This window comes from Mercenaria mercenaria, chromosome 17 (genome assembly GCF_021730395.1).
Source record: "Mercenaria mercenaria strain notata chromosome 17, MADL_Memer_1, whole genome shotgun sequence".
Lineage (NCBI taxonomy): Eukaryota > Metazoa > Mollusca > Bivalvia > Venerida > Veneridae > Mercenaria > Mercenaria mercenaria.
In genome coordinates, this window is record NC_069377.1 from 3,475,667 (window position 1) to 3,496,755 (window position 21,089).

At 34.7% G+C, this 21,089-nt stretch overlaps 1 protein-coding gene across 4 annotated transcripts; it reads left to right on the plus strand.

Moving 5' to 3' along the window:
* Positions 1 to 122: 122 nt before the first annotated feature.
* Positions 123 to 20,455, plus strand: LOC123536298 (gastrula zinc finger protein XlCGF57.1-like). 4 transcript variants are annotated; one of them, XM_053528795.1, is made up of 2 exons: positions 123 to 296; positions 17,644 to 20,455. In XM_053528795.1, exon 2 carries the CDS (start codon positions 18,580 to 18,582, stop codon positions 19,966 to 19,968), a length of 1,389 nt encoding a protein of 462 aa, XP_053384770.1. In that variant the 5' UTR covers positions 123 to 296; positions 17,644 to 18,579; the 3' UTR covers positions 19,969 to 20,455. The 4 variants fall into 4 exon arrangements, with proteins under 4 accessions (XP_053384770.1, XP_053384771.1, XP_045175301.2 ...); XM_053528796.1 differs by lacking the exon at positions 123 to 296 and adding an exon at positions 402 to 523; XM_045319366.2 differs by lacking the exon at positions 123 to 296 and adding an exon at positions 15,175 to 16,620.
* The last annotated feature ends 634 nt before the right edge of the window (positions 20,456 to 21,089 follow it).

Sequence of the window (21,089 nt, forward strand, 5' to 3'; positions counted from 1 at the left end):
GTACATGTTAGGAAAGTCCCATGACCGGAAACATTACAATGTTGGCCTATGGAAATTCAGTTGGTTCCCTACAACCATGGGGAAATTTGTAAATATCACAGTCAAGTATTCTTACGTACATCATCCATGTCAGAATACTTGACCGTGATATTTACAAATATTGAGCGGCCGATTTTTCTTCCTACGAAACTTTTCAAATCCATCACCAAGTGTGGAAGTATACTTGCGTTACCGTAAAGCTCGATTCTCGGGCAGGCCCTTCGGACCTGCTCTTCGAGCTCGCTATCAAGATTTGGGTAAATAATTTTGAGTTTTTGTGCTGCCAAAAAAACAAAATTCAGCTCGGGGATGTTTTTTCCATGTTTTTATTGATCAGGTCGGCGTGACGTCACTTCCTAGCAACCGATAAATCCGAGTTACAGCAAGTTGAAAGTATCACGTAGCAATTAAACTACAGTTGGTTCACCAGTTCCGACGGACATTTTATAACAATGCGCGTAAATTAAAGAGAGCGATTTGCACTGTAAATATCACAATACATATTTTTTAGGTGTTAAATCCTTTATATTAAAATCAATATTTATTGTCAAATATATCGGTATTTACAAAAAACAGATGAAGTCACTTGCAGCCGATTTATCCAGTTCCGTTGTATGTTCGCCGGTTCCGTCGTATTTTTATACTTCCATGTAAATTAAGTGAGGGGCACTCGACGGGAAACTTACAAATTATCTAAGATAGCTCAACACTCTTAAGTGTTCAGAAGTGCAAAATACAAATCAAAGTACACATCAAAATATATTTGAAAGCCTGTTCTGTTATTATAGGCCTACTGGTCCAGTGCCTAAATCCGGACACTTTTGGTGGGTTTTTGACTGTAACTTTGCATTATGAAACCACACGTGCATAAAATTTTAACTATAATGTTAGGTTCTTTATAAATCTCTTTGCAAAACAACAAAATCGTATATTGCTGATTTCATCATAAAAATGTCATCCGAATTGGGCCAGTAAAAGCTGTCAAAATTGACCTTCGGAGTGCTTAAATATTCTGACACTATTTGGGTATAAAATGCAACAAATATGTGCACCCAAAAATAACAATAAACACGACTTCGTTTAAAATAAAGCAGTCAAATACAGTCCTGTAAATTTATACAAATAGCTCCGTCCGAATAAAATTTTATTACCTGTTTATCACGTGATCATATGGACTAGTTTCTAACTTTATATAATTGTCAAATATAACAATAATATACTAAAATTTATCTGAGCAAAAATTAATGTTTAAAATTATTCTTTCTTACATGATTATTCTGTCACTGTCGTTATACATTTTGACACAAATACGGGGATCATTATATAAATGACACTGTGCCGATTTATCTAATGAATGCTGGAATTTTTTCTCTATTGAATTAATTGATATGTAACAGAAATTGGTTAAATCTTTTAAATAAATACTGAGGGTAGTACAGAATTCTAAAACATCTTTTTACATCAGTTTCAATCAGCCAACAAAAAAGAGTCGTCTGCAATAGGCAGAATATTTTTCTTATTTAATCAGTACCTGTTCGCACCTCAAATAACTGGCGCGCGCTGTATGACGTCATCCCCCAACACACACAATGTTTACTTTATGCGGTGCGGATATTTGAAGGTAGTTTTCTCTGGAAAAGCTTACATTTGTACACTATTGTTGACAGCTGGTCATCAAAGCTTTCGCTTGCGTCGATTCTATTCATTTCAGTAAAAAATCATGATCGTAAAGCATTTTTAAACGGTGTCCGAATAATTAAGCACTGTCCGGATTTAGGCACTGAACCAGTATCATCTTGGAAAAAACAACCCCATAGAAAGTTATGTTTGAGATGACAATAAGAATTGTAAGAATAAACAGTAAGACTATTATTAGATAAAAGCTGCAACAATGAACACTTTGTGAAAGGTAGGTTTGTAATATATCTAATACAAATATGTACATGTATGAAGATAATGCTGTCTTGTTTTGATATGGATGCCAGCTATTAAAGGGTTCACATCAAGCATGCACGGAAGGCCAAGCTCAATAAAGACTGTCAGCTGAATCTTAAAATTTTAAACACTTCAATTCCTGTTTGTCAGTTCAAATGTGAATTTTAATATATTAAAAAGGATATGGTGGCTTTGTCAGTAAAAAAGGTCCAATGAGAAGCAACAGTCATGCCAGAGCTTTCATCCATGGTCTATGAAATGCTAATTGCAGAGTTCTAGGCAATTTTTTGAAGGCATGTTGCAGAAGGATATTTTTTGATGAACAAAGGGGTGGGTGCGGGAGGGATGTCACCTCTTTCATGGGTGTATGGGGGTTACCCCAGAAAATTTTGTGTTACTACAACTCATTTTGGTGCATTCTGGTGCATTTCAGAGTGAAAAACATAGTGGTATTTTCAGTGATTAATAAGCATCATTTACATGCACAACAAGAACAAATAAAGATATTGGGTCATAAAAAATCCTATGGAGTTTATTTGCTGAATGACAATTAAAAGTTTATCAATTTTAAGTTGCTAAAAATGTTCATTTACTATTTATTGTAAATAAAACAACACAATTTTAGCACTGCACACAGATCTATTTGTTTAAAGTTTATGTCTTCTATTCCTGTGGAGTTTATTTGCTGAAAACTTATCCATTTTATGTTTTTGAAAATGTCCACTGTTTGTTGTACATACATGTAAAACAACACAATCTGAGACTGTCATCCAGGGAAACGCTGGTTTCCATTTTGGATCAATGCCCGATTTCCTTTGGCCATTCGGCGTAGCTGGGGGGGATTCTGAAATTGTGACGTTGGCCGAGTGGTTAAGGTCGCTGGCTTCAAATCACTTGCCCCTCCTCGATGTGGGTTCGAGCTTCACTCAGGGCGTTGAATTCTTCATGTGAGGGCTTACGGAAGGTCGGTGGTTCTACCAAAGTGTCCGTTCATGATGAAATAATGCACGGAGGGTATTTCAAACTTTTCTCTAAAAGTTCTATTTTGAAAGTGACGACAGAAAACATTAATTTTTGCATTGTCTTTTCGATATTCGGCCCAAGAAAACACATTTCATACATGTGAAAAACATTAATCAGGGTTCTCACTAGCAATTTCAAGTTGCAGTCCTGGGACTCCCAAAGCTGAAAAAGTTGCAGTCCCAACTACTGACTAGACTGACGGACAGACTTAAATGTTTCGTCAATACACAGGCCTCTATTGTACTGTCAAATTAAGTGTAGACCAAAAGACATTTTGTAATCACAATTCTTCACCCAAATATTGTTAAGGTGCGATGAAAAGGTAAAGGTAAAATGTAGTCAAAAATTAATGCAGGACAAAATCACCCCTGCACAACACCCCCACCCCCTCTCCGCCCCATCCCTGCTGTTTCTGATCTTCCTGGACAAAATCCCCTTGTGAAATTATAAAGGTGGACAAAATTCCCCTTGTAAAAATATAAAGCCAGACAAAATTCCTGGCGATAATTTTATCTTTAACTTTTTATTTCAAAATGGAAACGTATATAAACATACAGTGAAAAAAAAATACATGAACAATTACTGCTTTTATTTTAATACTTATTAAAGTTAAAACATTCGGTCTAAAATACATTAAGAATGCACAGTATGTCTATGATCAACATATTAATAAATGCTTCTTCAGTAAAATCATCGATTTTGCAGAAAAATAATCACGTTACTAAGACTGGCATCGGCAGCATCTTAAATTACTCGGACATTCATTCCTAATTATCACTTCTTCTAAAAAAGTTCTTTAAAACTGCCTGGTAATTAGTACGTGAGAAAACAGTCAGAGTTACTCCAAACACTATGTAATCCGTCGTTAACAATTAGAAATTGTCACCTATGCAATCACGCCGACAATCACATGTATACATTCGAGTAAATTATACATATGCAGCTTATCTCGCGGTGTACTGTAAACGGGCAACGCTGATTGGCTATACGCTGCTATCGGTGACAAGCGAGTGACTCCGCCCACATATTTTGCTCTCAAGTCAAACCTTGTGTATTCACAGGTTTATGTAATCAATTAATTTTCATTGCGTCTCACTGCAGAAACGTGCGTCCGGGGACTCCCAAGCTGCAATAAACACGCGTATACCGGGACCAATTATACTTACAGGGATGCCGATTTCGGCGTTTCCGAGAACCCTGATTAATATTACGGCGATAATTGTTCAAAGCATTTTACCGTGTTGCACAGTTTTTGACTTAATTCCTTACATTGTCTTTCCTTGATTGCGAAAAATGTTCGGACGATAATTGTTGAATCATCTGTCATTATATCTAATGACATGTATAATCTTAAAACTTGCGAAAACAGTCACTTTCATGTACACATCACAAGATACCGCCTGTCAAAGGATTTAAAGGCGGAGCTACGATGAAATTTACGTCACACGTTCCACATAGGAAGCTGTCATTGGTTTATCGGTTATCTTAACTGGCATCGCTTTACCTAAACTATCGGGTAAGCACGTGGAAGCTTTTCGAATACACTAACGGATCGGGGTGTTTATTGGATTTTTGACATGTCGCTTCGGCAATTAAGGGATGACGGGGGAAATAAGGGATGTCGAATATACAACTCAAAGTCTGAAGGCATGTCGCACGTGACAGGTGATAATAGCCTGGCGAGAAGCCTGAATTGAAGTATGTTTAATAATAAACCAGATACTCATGAACATGGGGGCTATGAAGATGGCTTTAGTCTGCTGTTTTTTGGAATCTGAGGATGCAATGTTTTATGTACTAGTATTTCAAGAATAAAAACCACTTGTTTTACACGTGTATGCCTTTATTTCTTACATATCATTTACAGCAAAACATGTTTAAAATTCTACCTGTGACAGTGTCATTTACATAAAGCAAAGTTGGTATAAATTATATAGCATGAAACAAACTTTGGCTACAATGTCATCACAAATGGAAATAACACAATCTAAATGGAAATCCCTATATGGTAATATATAAAATGGAGAAATAACATGTAACAAATATAATGTCATTTTTAGCTCATCTGATTTTTTGAAAAAAAATGATGAGTTATTGTCATCACTTGAGCGGTTGTCGGCGTCGGTGTCGGTGTCGGCGTTGCCTGGTTAAGTTTTATGTTTAGGTCAGCTTTTCTCCTAAACTATCAAAGCTATTGCTTTGAAACTTGGAATACTTGTTCACCATCATAAGCTGACCCTGTATAGCAAGAAAAATAACTCCATCTTGCTTTTTGCAAGATTTATGGCCCCTTTTGTACTTAGAAAATATCAGATTTCTTGGTTAAGTTTTATGTTTAGGTCAACTTTTCTCCTAAACTATCAAAGCTATTGCTTTGAAACTTGGAATACTTGTTAACCATCATAAGCAGACCCTGTACATCAAGAAACATAACTCCATCTTGCTTTTTGCAAGAATTATTGCCCTTTTGGACTTAGAAAATCAGTTTTCTTGGTTAAGTTTTATGTTTAGGTCAGCTTTTATCCTAAACTATCAAAGCTTTGCTTTAAAACTTGCAACACTTGTTCACCATCATAAGCTGACCCTGTACATCAAGAACAATGTTGGGCGGTTAAAACCCCCCCGGTTTTAACCAGCGGTTTTAACCGGTTAAAACCGCCCCGGTCAATACTCTCTGAAGTGGTCAATACCGGTCAATACTGGTCGATTGGTCAATACTGGTCAATTAGTCAAAACTGACTGCTAAGATATTTTGCAGAGTTTATGAACAATTTAAATAATGACTGTTAAAGAGCATCTGGGGCTTGATGAAGGTGGTTGCATGCATTATATTTTAATTAAAACAACCTAATCAATACTCCCAAATTAGTCAAAGTGGTTGATTTGTCAGTACTGGTTGATACTGGTCATTAAACTGCTAATTTAACTGAACTTCATTTGTAGAAAGTGTTTCTGTAGCGGTTAAGTGTTTAATTCACAAGTTTTTACTGGAATATAAATTCAATGAAAATTGCAGTGAACAAGTGGACCCTTTCATGGAAGTGGTTTACCTGTGTTTTGATAGCAACTGTCACATTGCGTAATTGACACCCTGTCTTACAATATACAAAAGATTATATATTGCAGACCTGTCTGTCTAGTCACTAATTAGCAGTCATGATCAATAATCCCACTGTATTAATGTGATGCTTGAACATGGTAACTTTATCTAAAAAAAAAAAAGTTATGCAATCAAAGTATTCAAATGACCAGTATTGACCACTATATTTGTTGAACAGGGATACTATGTAGGACTTAAATTTGAATTGACCAGTACTGTCCATTTCAATGAGTGTATTTTATAGTAATTTTTTTTTTTATTAATTCAAAATAAAGGCTACTATAAGAAAATAAATTGAATTAGATAATTGATAACTTGAAGACAGCATTGAATAAACCAGTATTGACCACTGACCAGTCTAAGTATATTGTCCAGAACTGAGCCTGACCAGGACACACTGCCAAGGACCAAAACTGAATCGACCAGTATTGACCACTATACTTTTACATAAACAAAATTCTATATTATTCAAATTGCTTTATTATTTTTACAATACTCTTACAGTCTGTTCTAATCTGTTAATGTGCATTATGTAAAAGTGTTGAATTAACCAGTATTGGCCACCCAAGAGTGACCAAAGTATTGAATCGACCAGTATTGACCGGTATTGACCAGTATTGACCGGTTTTAACCAGTATTGACCGCCGGCCCGGTCAATACTCATATTGACCGGCTTTTTGCCAACATTGATCAAGAAACATAACTCCATCCTGCTTTTTGCAAGATTTATGGCCCCTTTTGGACTTAGAAAATATCAGATTTCTCGGTTAAGTTTTATGTTTAGGTGAACTTTTTCTCTTAAACTATCAAAGCTATTGCTTTGAAACTTGCAACACTTGTTCACCATCATAAGCTGACCCTGTACAGCAAGCAACATAACTCCATCCTGCTTTTTGCAATAATTATTGCCCCTTTTGGACTTAGAAAATCATTTTCTTGGTTGAGTATTATGTTTAAGTATACTTTTCTCATAAACTATCAAAGCTATTGCTTTAAAACTTGCAACAGTTTTTCACCATCATAAGTGGACACTGAACATCAAGAAACATAACTCTATCCTGCTTTTTGCAAGAATGATGGCCCTTTTTAGACTTAGAAAATCATGGGTAGGACAATATTTCTATTACGCAAAAAAAAATCAGATAAGCGTCAGCACCCGCAAGGCGGTGCTCTTGTTTTCTTTCTTTCAAGAAAACATTGAAATACAGGTCCTTGGCAATTTATATTTGCTACTGATACTTTATCATTTAGACCTAGTCTTCTCAGAAATCTCAAATCATGGAAGTCTATATCCTTGGATGCTATAGTTACAAAACTACCATCATGAAATTTATTCATATATAACTTAAAAATCAATACTGACAGCCTTCCAATGTGATTTTCTGTATCACTTTAATGGCTTCTTTTGTGTAGCTTTAATAATAATACTCTGTGCAGACTAGTGTAGAGGGGGAGGGGTTCTGCTGCAATTGGACATGACATCTTAAACAAACCAAAAATATTACAAATGTGTTAAAATGCCTATAGTAGCATAGCAAATATATGTCGGGTGACATTACAATTTTAACATTTGTCAATACTGCACAAGCAGACAAACAGACAAGCTTGAAAGCAGACTGGCTCATTAGAATTTAATTCAAGAAGGCAAGTGAATGTTTTTAACATACGCTTTGCAAAGAATAATGGAATCAGCTGTTTTTTGGATCCCCTCTGGATACCTCTTCCATATGGCATTTCATCAACACATCCGTTGGAACTGGAGAAAAGAGATACGTTGTAAAATACACATGTTTAGTAACTTCTGATGATTTTTTTCCAAGATTTTTTTCTGTGTTAAATGCAGACAAAATAAAAGTACAATTTGATAACAAAAGAAATGGAATTTGTTTCTTACAAAAAATAAGTGCTTCGTGTAAAATTTTCTTTCAAAACGCGTCACTTGGACACCGTCAATTTACACACATTTGGCGCAATATAATTCATATTTTTAGCTCATCTGATTTTTTGAAAAAAAATGATGAGTTATTGTCATCACTTGAGCGGTTGTCGGCGTCGGCGTTGGCGTTGCCTGGTTAAGTTTTATGTTTAGGTCAGCTTTTCTCCTAAACTATCAAGGCTATTGCTTTGAAACTTGGAATACTTGTTCACCATCATAAGCTGACCCTGTATAGCAAGAAACATAACTCCATCTTGCTTTTTGCAAGATTTATGGCCCCTTTTGTACTTAGAAAATATCAGATTTCTTGGTTAAGTTTTATGTTTAGGTCAACTTTTCTCCTAAACTATCAAAGCTATTGCTTTGAAACTTGGAATACTTGTTCACCATCATAAGCAGACCCTGTACATCAAGAAACATAACTCCATCTTGCTTTTTGCAAGATTTATTGCCCCTTTTGGACTTAGAAAATCAGTTTTCTTGGTTAAGTTTTATGTTTAGGTCAGCTTTTATCCTAAACTATCAAAGCTATTGCTTTAAAACTTGCAACACTTGTTCACCATCATAAGTTGACCCTGTACAGCAAGAAACATAACTCCATCCTGCTTTTTGCAAGATTTATGGCCCCTTTTGGACTTAGAAAATATCAGATTTCTTGGTTAAGTTTTATGTTTAGGTCAACTTTTTCTCTTAAACTATCAAAGCTATTGCTTTGAAACTTGCAACACTTGTTGACCATCATAAGCTGACTCTGTACAGCAAGCAACATAACTCCATCCTGCTTTTTGCAATAATTATTGCCCCTTTTGGACTTAGAAAATCATTTTCTTGGTTGAGTATTATGTTTAAGTCAACTTTTCTCATAAACTATCAAAGCTATTGCTTTAAAATTAGTTTTTCACCATCATAAGTGGACACTGAACATCAAGAAACATAACTCTATCCTACTTTTTGCAAGAATGATGGCCCTTTTTAGACTTAGAAAATCATGGGTAGGACAATATTTCTATTACACAAAAAAAATCAGATGAGCGTCAGCACCCGCAAGGCGGTGCTCTTGTGTTTAACTTTAAAACAACTCCTTGAGATGAAATTTCTAGGAATAGTTACTTGTTAATTGAGGATAATAAAGCAATAGTTTGATTATTGATATCTTATTGTTTACTCGATATTAATTCCGAATTCTTCGGAACCGGTGAAACGTCGGAACCGGCGAACTAACTGTAGCGGTACGGGTTGCGATGTTTTCCAATAAAGTAGATGATATGATACTTTTTTATTTCATAATTTTTATTAGGAAGTGGCTATTCTTACGGTCCTGTAGGAATAGCCTCGGAGGCTATTCTTACGGCTCTTCCGTAAGAATAGTGAAAAGTCCACTGATCGGATGGGCAGAAGCCATTTAACGTACATGTTTTTAGTAAACAGTGATGTTTTTTTAATAGGGATTTTTCTAGAGCGGAAAAGCAGGGCGCAGCGCCCTGCCCATTTTTAGCACTGCCACCCTCGCCACCCTTTTGCCTTTCTTCAGCGCCCCTTTGCCCTTTTAGCACCTCCCCTTTGACCATTAATTAAGTATTTCTAAACGAACTGTGTATTTGAGGCATGTATGCAGTATCGGTATGCAGACGACCGACCGAATCACAATAAACAACAAATAGATAGGTCAGCAATTAAAGCAAACTGCAAAACAGAATAAAAAAGGAGAAAAGAACATATCTTAAAACAAAGTCTGCTACTTATTAAATGCTGATTTATGGCCAGTAATTAGCGGCAATTAGCGTGGCACCTCGTGTCAATTTTGTTGTTCACAGTTTGATCTCGGTTGAAGATAACAGTCGATCTTTAATTAGTATCACTGCCTATCAGAATATCTATGATTTTGTTATATTTATTTCATCAAAATACGTCTATTAAATTTGTATGATATTAATTTTGTTTAAAAGAAAATAAACCACTCGATCTTTTACAGAACATAACGGCAATCTCAGAATTTAGCGTAGACAGTCAACGCGTAGAGTAGTTTCCCTCTACCAAAATGGCGAAAATCGTAAACAAAGTTATTTTGAAGTTGGAAAATTGTCTACACCTTTGTATAATATGCACCCACGATTCGGGGGTGGGGGTGTAGGGGGGGGGGTCCGGGGTAAAAAAAATTGTGCATTTATACACGAGTATCAACGGTACGTTCAGTAATATAATGAATGCAATTATGACAGATTTGCACCAGAATTATTAAATTATTGAAAAGTATCTTTATATTATGGTATATTTCTAATCAAGAAAACTTTCAAGAGAAAAATAATGTATGCAAACATAAAACAAACTGCATGTATTTATAAATGATAAGCATGTTATGTAGACAAACAGGTATTAATGTTTTTCCTGACATTCAGAGTCATTGCAAATCTTTCTGTAGTACCTTACAATGTAGGCATTACAACAAAAACCATGGAAATCTACCTTATGATTTTCGTAGACAAAGGTACGCAATGCGCAAAATGCACCCTGCCCCTTTTTAGCAGCACCCTGCCCTTTTTAGAGGTCTAGAAAAATCCCTATCTAATGTCCCTAACTTTCTTAAAACACAAATTATATCAATATTTTTTGATCAATGGAAAGGTTATAAAACAAGCAATTCATTAATTGTTTTTAATTATTATTTTGAAATAAGATGTATTAATTATGAACGCTTTACTTACACTGTTTTTCTAAAAAGTTTTGAACATCACTATGCCGCTATTAAAATTATATGTCATTTAAAATGGTTATTCATTTAAAAATGATATTTTAATACGAAAAACACAAAACTGCCATAGGAATAACCACTTGCGGGCTTTTCAGTAGTCGTACGGGAGAGTCGTAGGAATAGACACTATGCCGCTATTAAAATTATATGTCATTTAAAATGGTTATTCATTTAAAAATGATATTTTAATACGAAAAACACAAAACTGCCATAGGAATAACCACTTGCGGGCTTTTCAGTAGTCGTACGGGAGAGTCGTAGGAATAGACACCTGCGGACTTTTCACTATTCTTACGATACTATTCTTATCTGCGAGGCTATTCCTACGGGACCGTAAGAATAGCCACTTCCTTTTTAGCTCACCTGTCACATAGTGACAAGGTGAGCTTTTGTGATCACCCTTCGTCCGTCGTCAGTCCGTCCGTCCGTCCGTGCGTGCGTCAACAATTTCTTGTCTGCACTATACTGTGAAATCATTTAATTTCGTCGACACGAACTTTCGTGGTTTTGACCAAAACGGCTGTTTCGTGGGGACGTAAATTCGTTGATTTTCAATTTTCCATAATTTCCACAGGAATAGATCTACAAGTACTTCTGCCCTTACATGTGAAACATACACGTGTCAAACAGCGCTACCATGGTTACCGAATTTGCAATCTACGCCGCGGGAGATTAGCGAGTGATCACGTTCCAATTAACGACTGCGTTATCTATAATTATACGACCCCTAATTTGCAAAACTTTTTAAAACTGTGCAATATTCAATGAGAAAAGTCGGCGCCAATTAAAAAGTGTCAAAACCGTAGCACCTTGCACAATTAGCATTCATAATCAAAACAAATATAAAGTTGATCATTTGATCGTGTTTTAAACAAGAACTACTTATTGTACTGCATATTAAAACACACTATAATTATAGATTTAAATAATGTAGTACTAGTATAACCGCAATAATTCTTACATAAACTATTATAAACTGGTCCGACTTTTTTTTTCAAAATGAATGCGCGTCTGCATCTAAAATTACAAGCTGTTGAACTTGTGCATGTGTTATTTCCTGCTGAGAAACGTGTAATATGAATTAGGTATTAGTGCATCGGATACAAATCTTACAATTAATTTGTAATATTTAATAGTTCCAAAGTCGTAGTTTTTTTACTACATGTCAGCAAAAATAAATGCTAGTGTATAAACATTGCATAGCGGGGCCGAAAAATCATATAACAGCTGTATTATAGTGTAGTTGGCACGTGGCGCTACGTCAAACTTCTATATTTAGTATCTACTTTCACTTTGACAAACATGTCATAAACAAACCACGTGTACATTTCTAAATGACATAGTCGGTTTTGTTTCCAGAAGCTTTCCACGCATACTTATGTTTATCGTTGATGGAGTCTCCATAAACTACACGAAAGCTGTAGGTTAGTACTGCCGCATGCATACAACTACGAAGCAGATCGAACGGCTATGGTGTCTTTTTTGGCGACTTTGCGTACAATTAAACATTATCGTGGTTAAGCTCAACCACGAAATCCACGAAAATTAATCCCCCACGAATAATAATGATTTCACAGTAGTGGTTTTATTTATGATTTTATTTTAACCAAACTTGCACACAACTTGTATCACCATAAGATCTCGGTTCCTTACTTGAACTGGCCAGATCCCATTATGGGTTCCAGAGTTATGGCCCCTGAAAGGGCCAGAATTAGCTATTTTGACCTTGTCTGCACAATAGCAGCTTCATTTATGATTTTATTTTAACCAAACTTGCACACAACTTGTATCACCATAAGATCTTGGTTCCTTTCTTCAACTGGCGAAATTCTATTATGGGTTCCAGAGTTATGGCCCCTGAAAGGGTCAGAATTAGCTATTTTGACCTTGTCTGCATAATAGCAGCTTCATTTATGATTTGAATTTAATCAAACTTGCACAAAACTTGTGTCACCATAAGATCTTGGTTCCTTTTTTAAACCGGCCAGATCCCTTAATGGTTTTTTTTAGTTATGGCCCCTGAAAGGTAGAGATGGTACCTACCCAAGTAAATCTAAGGGGAACAACTCTGAATTGACCAATAAACTGAAGCTAACATAAAACATTGGACAAAAGTGAAAGAAAAATCAGATAGGTCCTTTTTCCGACAACTGATCAGGCAAACAAAATATGACCTACATTAATTTTTTGTTTAAATTTCATTGTATTCAATATACAATATGTACACTTTTCTCATGGCTTACACTGACAGTTGTTTTATACGTTGTAGTGAGGCCCTGATAGAAAGTTTAGTTATGCATGAAGATAATGTAAAATTATGCATAAATTCCTTTAAAGAAAATTTACGAAATTAAGAAACGGTATTAAGTTCTGATCTTTTAGTCAAAGTTATTTATTGTTCTTAATGGTGATACATTGGTTTACACAAAATTTATATATTAAAATGTAAAATTCCTATATCAAACAATGAGAAATAACAAACAAAAAGTTAAACTAGTATCACTTTTGTGTAACAAAGTAGCTAGATTGCGTATATTTATCACTTAAATGAACCATTTTGAAAGTGTCTCTTATGCTTTAGTCATTTGGAAGAGTTTCTCTTACTGTTCAGGAGTACTTTGCTTCAAATAATGTAACACAAAAATTAATTATAGTCGAATATAATTACAATGTTTCAAGGTAATGGTTGTAATTACTTCATTTAAGGTGACTCATAGGTAATGACTCTATGTAATGTATTTTAAGCAATTCAACTTTCTCTGGACGGAACTATCACGATCATTGCTTTAATTGAAAAACGAATAAATGCTGAAAAAGCATATGGAGTTTACTTTATTTGATGATTTTCGATACATATACTTTAAACAAGCTATAAGGTGTTTTATTTATTGTTTTTAACAAAGTGAGCGAGTAACTTCAGATATCAACATTAATCTATAACCTAAACTGTTTACACAACTTGAAAAAGAAAAAAGTTTGTTAGGGCCTCTCATTTACTGTTATATCAGCAATTATCACCTGAATTGAGTGCATTTATGAATGGGAAATATTGATGGTAAAATAGTGTAGGGGTTTGTTTACATTATAAAATCTTTAATAACTTCTTTCAGGTAAATTTTTGGTATGGTTTTGGCAAGCTTATGATAAACAGCATGTCATTCTCTTTCACTCTGAATTTTTTTCAAGCGTTTTAGACTCTTGGCTAGTCTTGGATTTTGACTTTATTAAAAGACAAAAGGAAGTTCAGTATAGGCTCTTTCAGAGTGCTGAAAGTAGACTAAACTTACACTATACTCTATTGAATTTATTTAGTTGTGGAAACTTTTGATATAGACTATAATTGGGGAAATCCTAAAATCATTATAAAACGGTCAATACAAGAGTTGTCCATTTTGCTTCAGATATTTTGAAAAAGTCGTTTTTTAAATATCAAATAATTCTGTTTTTACATGGAGAAGAGGAAAACCATAAATATATTTAGAAAATTGGTGCACTTAGCTATCATTTCACCCTGAAAAAAATATGTAAAGATGAATTTGAATTTTTTAGGTACCATCTCTATGAAAGGGCCAAAATTAGCTATTTTGACCTTGTCTGCACAATAGCAGCTTCATTTATGATTTGATTTTAACCAAGCTTGCACACAACTTGTATTACCACAAGATCTTGCTTCCTTTCTTCAACTGGCCAGATTCCTTCATGGGTTCCAGAGTTATGGCCCCTTAAAGGTCCAAAATTTGCTATTTTGGCTTTTGCAGCCATATAGATACTTCATTTATGGTTTTATTTGATACAAACTTCCAAAATATCTTCAGCAACAATAAATCTTGGATTCCATGACAAATCAGATCCAATGGTAGGTTCCAGAGTTATTTTATATCTGATTACCTCCCCTGATTGTAATCAAAATGGATTTATATATCAGTTAGTACTTATAGGACTTATTTGAAATTTCATTATTGTCATTAGTTGGACTGAGCCAATCAGGGTAGATAACTATGGACTGATTTTATGTCAAATTACCTCCCTTTATTTCAAATTAAAATGGGTATATCTCTGTAACTAATGAAGATACTGATCTGAAATTTCATTTATGTCAACAGATTTATTTGGCAGATCCTTCTTTTGTTCACTTACAATAATTTTTTTTTTAATTACTTCCCTTTTACAGTACGTCCAAGATGAAAAGTCAATTTTTCGCGCGACCTCGGTGACAAAAAACGATTGACTGTGTCCTTTTGCGGTGTCCCGAACACGCTAGCACATCGAAACGGACACCGAGTCCGTTATCGGCTGCCTAGCGGACACGGTGCGTTGCGGTGTACAATTGCGGTGATTCTCTGTGTTCAGATCGTCTCAATTAATCCCGTTTGTGATTGTAGAAAGATAATTTTTGCTCCTATATTTTGTTTTAACAATATTGTTTTCTGTTTTCAGGTGAACACTAAGCTTATAAGATGTGTAATTATAAACTGTTTTGTTTCCTTTGTTTATGTTCATAGTTGTATGTAAAAAATGTTAAAACGTCCTCTGTTGCAATTAAACTGCCTAAGTCTTTCTTTCGTTTAGCATGTTTGCCAATTTTCACATGTTGCGAAATTATTTGGTAAGTTACTTATGATTAATAAGCTCATGTTGGTATAACAAGTGCTAATTAGGTAATTGTCGACATCAATAAAGAGTATTTATTAAATTTTATAGTTTTCGAGTAAAACTTCTTTCTATAAAATGCAGTTTCAAACAGTTAATTTTAACTTCAAGTCATGAAAATTGTTCGATGATCATGTTTAAATCAATATCATTTTCACTTGTACATGTAGTCTAGTTTATTTTCAATTTGCAATGATTTATTATCGTAAAATTTACAATGAAACAAGGGATAAATCAAAAGTTATGAAGCAATTGTTTTATATTTACGTTACTATAAATAGCTTATTTTTAGTAACTTTTTTATTATTGGCCGTAGGGGAAAACCGAGACCACTTTTCTGTGGTACAACATGGATGGTACCTCCAATTTTTAGGTGTATTTTGACATATCTATACCTTGTAAGAATTTTTTTTTTCTTTTTGGTTAAATTTCTTCTGTTTGTTGTTCCTGTCCTTTGGACTTTGATATTTTACAGAGGACCTTCTTGTCCTCTTGTTTCTATTTTCAATTGCGGTATCATTGAGGGTAGCAGCGAATATCCTGTGAATAGGTGTGTTCGCGGCATGTTCTCAGCTTTTTTACCATTTCGTTCTAACTCTATAATCTTTTACGAAATGGTCTTTCTGTGAATATCCGGCGAACTAGTATCAAATCACTTGCGGAATGAACGCGGTAGCAGCGAATATCCTGCGAATAGGTATGTTTGCAGCATGTTCGCAGCTTTTTTACCATTTCATAAGGGTCTTGTTATATTTCCTTTTAGATAATCTGATTCAGCTCTGGAAAAGTTTAAGCATCTATTTCATTATCAGTGTTTCTCATGTTTAATCAGGCATATGAGATTAGATATTAAACATAAATTTTCTGATTTACCACAAATAGAAATATATTCCTATCATCCTCTAAGAATTACCTTGCTTTCACTTTTGAAAAATGTCCGTAATGCATACAGATTTCCCGCAAAACCTGTCCAAAATATCTGGTTGTAATTAACTTGTTACTTTACAGATAATGTTACAAATTAATTGATCTACAATTACCTGCTCTTATCAAAGTTCTTCGTGGACAGTTTACCAAACGATTACAATCTTCTAAGTTCTTCTCGCGATCATGCCGAACTAGTATCAAATCAATTGCGGTATCATTGAGGGTAGCAGCGAATATCCTGTGAATACTTCCTGTGAATAGGTATGTTCGCAGCATGTTCGCAGCTTTTTTACCATTTCGTAAATGTGCTCTGAACTGTTGCATGACGTCATCAGTTTCCCTCGAGAGACTGTGTGAGATGCTGCTGTTTGAAACTGGTAGGAAATCAAATGGGGTTTCGCCATAACTTAATGGATGTGACCATCAGAAAATAAAACCAGCATCAGTTAATTTATGGTACTGGTAGCCAGAACCATCACTATCCCTGCCAAATATCAGCCAATATTTTTAGTCTTAAAACACACTGAGCACATATCTCAAGCATTGAGTATGTTTTGTTTTTACAAATTCAGCATATTTTAAAAAATTACCATTTACTATCAATGCAATAAAAAGAGCAATATATAGATTATGCACGAGCATGAGTAATGCTTGTAGGTCATAGGCCAAGGTCACAATTGAAGGTCAAGTAAAATTTGTCTCTGCTCAATAACTTTCATATATGCATTGAAGGATTTTCTTACCACTACATGCAAATGTTCCTCCTGACCAGAAAATGTGTTGCATACATGACCCATGCTTGGTTGTCAAAGGTCAAGGTCACTGTTGAAATTTATGTAAAAATAGTTTTTGTTCTTTAGCTTCTAAATGCATTGAAGCATGTTTACATACACTCACACGCATGTTCCCCATAACCAGATGATGTGTTGCTTGAATGACCGGTGCCTATCAAATGAAGGTCAAAGTTACCATAATCAAATGAAGGTCAAAGTTAACATAATCAAATGAAGGTCAAAGTTACCATAATCAAATGAAGGTCAAAGTTACCATAATACGCCAACATTAAATCGCCCCTATTGGATGTACGCACGCATTGAATATACTATATACTGACTAAAGGTTAGGGTTAGGTTTAACATAGGTTTAAAAGTGTACGTTCAATGTGTGCTTACACATAATGCAGGGAGATTTAATGCCGACCAATGTTACCATTGAAGGTCAAGTGTAAAGCTTTCAGCTGTTTATAAATATGAATAAAACTAAGTCTTTAATTTTTCATTTCAGGATCACTGTCGAGCCTTGTAAAACTTCTGGCAGAACGACTAATTATAAAGATGAAGCAAAAGATGTAACAAACATATGATATTTCAGACATGATGGCACAAAATACTAGTGGAGTGTATGAAACAGAGAATATATTTACTGAAGTTTCTACATACTTCTCTAAAAAGATATATGAGAATTCATACAGGAGAAAATTGTTTTAATTGCAATTTGTAGTTTGGTTTACAATAGCAAAGCTAGTCTAACAAGCATATTGCGAAAGTACATTTGTAAGAAAGACATTTAGGTGTAAAATTTGTGGTGTTTTGAGTAAGAGCAAAAATAGTCTCCACACAGTTAAGAAAATACTTACACGAGTGTGGTTTTGCCTGTAATTGCAAATAGCTTATTAAAACACTTGAATATATGTAATGTTACAAGTGAAAATTGCCAAAAGACACCTAGAGGAGAGAAACGTTTAAATAAGTGTAATTTTGTCATTTTGTATGCAACAAAATATCTACATGCAAAACATGGGTGTTCATACAGGAGAGAAATTCTTTAAGTGTAATTAGAGTATTAATGCGTATTAATACAAAAAGCAGCTATGGAAACATGAAAAGACATGCTGGAGAGAAGTGTTTCAAGTGTGATTTTTGTAGTTTTGGACGTTATGTCAAATTTGGACTCCGTAAGCATATGAAAATTCATACAGGAGAGAAACACTTCAGGTGTGAGCAGTGTAATTATGCTTGTTATTATGAATACGGACTCAGGACAAATATGAAGATTCATACTGGTGAGAAATGTTTACAGTGTAATATTTGTAGTTCTATATGTAATCGAAAATACAATCTTGGTAGACATATGGCAACACATACAGAAGAGAAGTACATGTATTTCAAATGTGGTATTTGTAATTATGCATGTATTCAAAAATAAAACCTCCAGGCACACATGGCAACTCATACAGGAGAGAAGTGTTTCAAGTGTGATGTTTGTAATTATGCATGTATTGGAAAACAACAGCTTAAGACTCACATGGCAATACATACTGGAGAGAAGAATTTCAGGTGTGCAATATGTAATTATGCATGTATTCAAAAACAAAACCTCAAGACACACATGGCAACTCATACAAGAGAGAAGTTTTTCAACTGTGATGTTTGTAATTATGCATGTATTCGAAAACAACAACTCGAGAGACACATTGCAATACATACAGGAAAGAAGAATTTCTTCTGTAATATTTGTAATTATGCATGTATTCGAAAAGAACACTTCAAGACACACATGAATACTCATACAGGAGAGAAGTGTTTCAAGTGTAATGTTTGTAATTATGCATGTATTCGAAAACAACAGCTTAAGACACACATGGCAATACATACTGGAGAGATGAATTTCAGGTGTGCAATATGTAATTATGCATGTATTCAAAAACAAAGCTTCGAGATACACATGGCAACTCATACAGGAGAGAAGTGTTTCAAGTGTGATGTTTGTAATTATGCATGTATTCTAAAACAACAACTCAAGAGACACATGACAATACATACAAGAGAGAAGAATTTCAGGTGTGATATTTGTAATTATATATCTATTCGAAAAGACCACCTCAAGACACACATGGCAATACATACAGGAGAGAAGAATTTCAAGTGTGCTATATGTAATTATGCATGTTTTCAAAAAGGAACCCTTGAACGACATATGGCAACTCATACAGGAGAGAAGTATTTCAACTGTGATGTTTGTAATTATGCATGTATTCGAAAACAACATCTCAAGAGACACATGGCAATACATACAGGAGAGAAGAATTTCAGGTGTGCTATATGTAATTATGCATGTATTCAAAAACAAAACCTTAAGGCACACATGGCAACTCATACAGGAGAGAAGTGTTTCAAGTGTGATGTTTGTAATTATGCATGTATTCTAAAACAACAACTCAAGAGACACATGGCAAAACATACAGGAGAGAAGAATTTCAGGTGTACTGTATGTAATTATGCATGTATTCGAAAAGACCAATTCAGGTCACACATGGCAACTCATACAGGAGAGAAGTGTTTCAAGTGTAATGTTTGTACTTATGCATGTATTCGAAAACAACAACTCAAGAGACACATGGCAATACATACAGGAGAGAAGAATTTCCGGTGTGCTATATGTAATTATGCATGTACTCAAAAACAAGACCTTAAAAACCACGTGGCAACTCATACGGGAGAGAAGTTTTTCAAGTGTAATTTTTGTAATTATGCATGTATTCGAAAACAACATCTGAAGAGACATATGGCAAAACATACAGGACAGAAGTGTTTCAAGGGTGATGTGTAATCAAAAACAAAACCTTTAGACACACATGGCAATACATACAGGAAAGACCTGTTTCATGTGTGCTGTTTGTAATTATGCATGTATTCAAAAACAAAACCTCAATACTCAAAAGGCAAAAAAAAATACATACTGGAGAGAAGCATTTCTGGTGTGATATTTGTTATTATGCATGTATTCGAAAACAAAGTCTGAAGACACACATGGCAAAACATTTAAGAGAAAAGTGTTTCAAGTGCCATGTTTATAATATTGAAGGGTAATCAAAAACAAAACCTAAAGACACACATGGCAAAACATATGGGAAAGAAGTGTTTCATGTGTGATATATGTAATTTTGCATGTAATGAAAAACAAAATCTAAAATCACATATAGCAAGACATTGTGGAAAGAAATGTTTAAAGTGTGATATTTGAAACTCTATATGTACATGTAATCAAAAGAAGCAGTCTCAATAATGTATGACAATACATGCAGCAAAAGAAATGATTTATGTGTTGTAATATTTGACTTTATTTGCAGTTTTGCATGTAACTTTGTAAGTATTTTCAGTACACACATTTGAGGGTATGAAAAAGAGAGAATTGCTTCAAGTGTGATATTTGTTGTAACATGCCCCAAATGGGAAGGGTATAGTCACAGCTTTGTCCGCCAGTGTGTCCATCTATCTCGCAATTCTTGTACGGAGTATTTCTGAGGATCCGCTGGTTGGAATTTAGCAAAACATCATAGGAAGTTTCACTGTCAAGCAAAGATGCATATATTGCCTTCATATTCCATTTAAATAATTTGTCTTTGAGTTATTGCCCTTTGATAATTTAACATTATTAAACTGTATTATCTATATCTTGTCGAGAGTATTCACCGGCAAACACTTGAATTTAGAGAAGTTTCATAGGAAGCTTCACTCCTAAGAGGAGATGTACACATCTAAGCCCGCCCGCTTAGCTCAGTAGGTAGAGCGTCGGTCTACGGATCGCAGGGACAGGAGTTCGATCCTTGGGCGGGACGTATGTTCTCCGTGACTATTTGGTAAAGGACATTGTGTTTAAAAATCATTAGTTCTCCACCTCTGATTCATGTGGGGAAGTTGGCAGTTACTTGCGGAGAACAGGTTTGTACT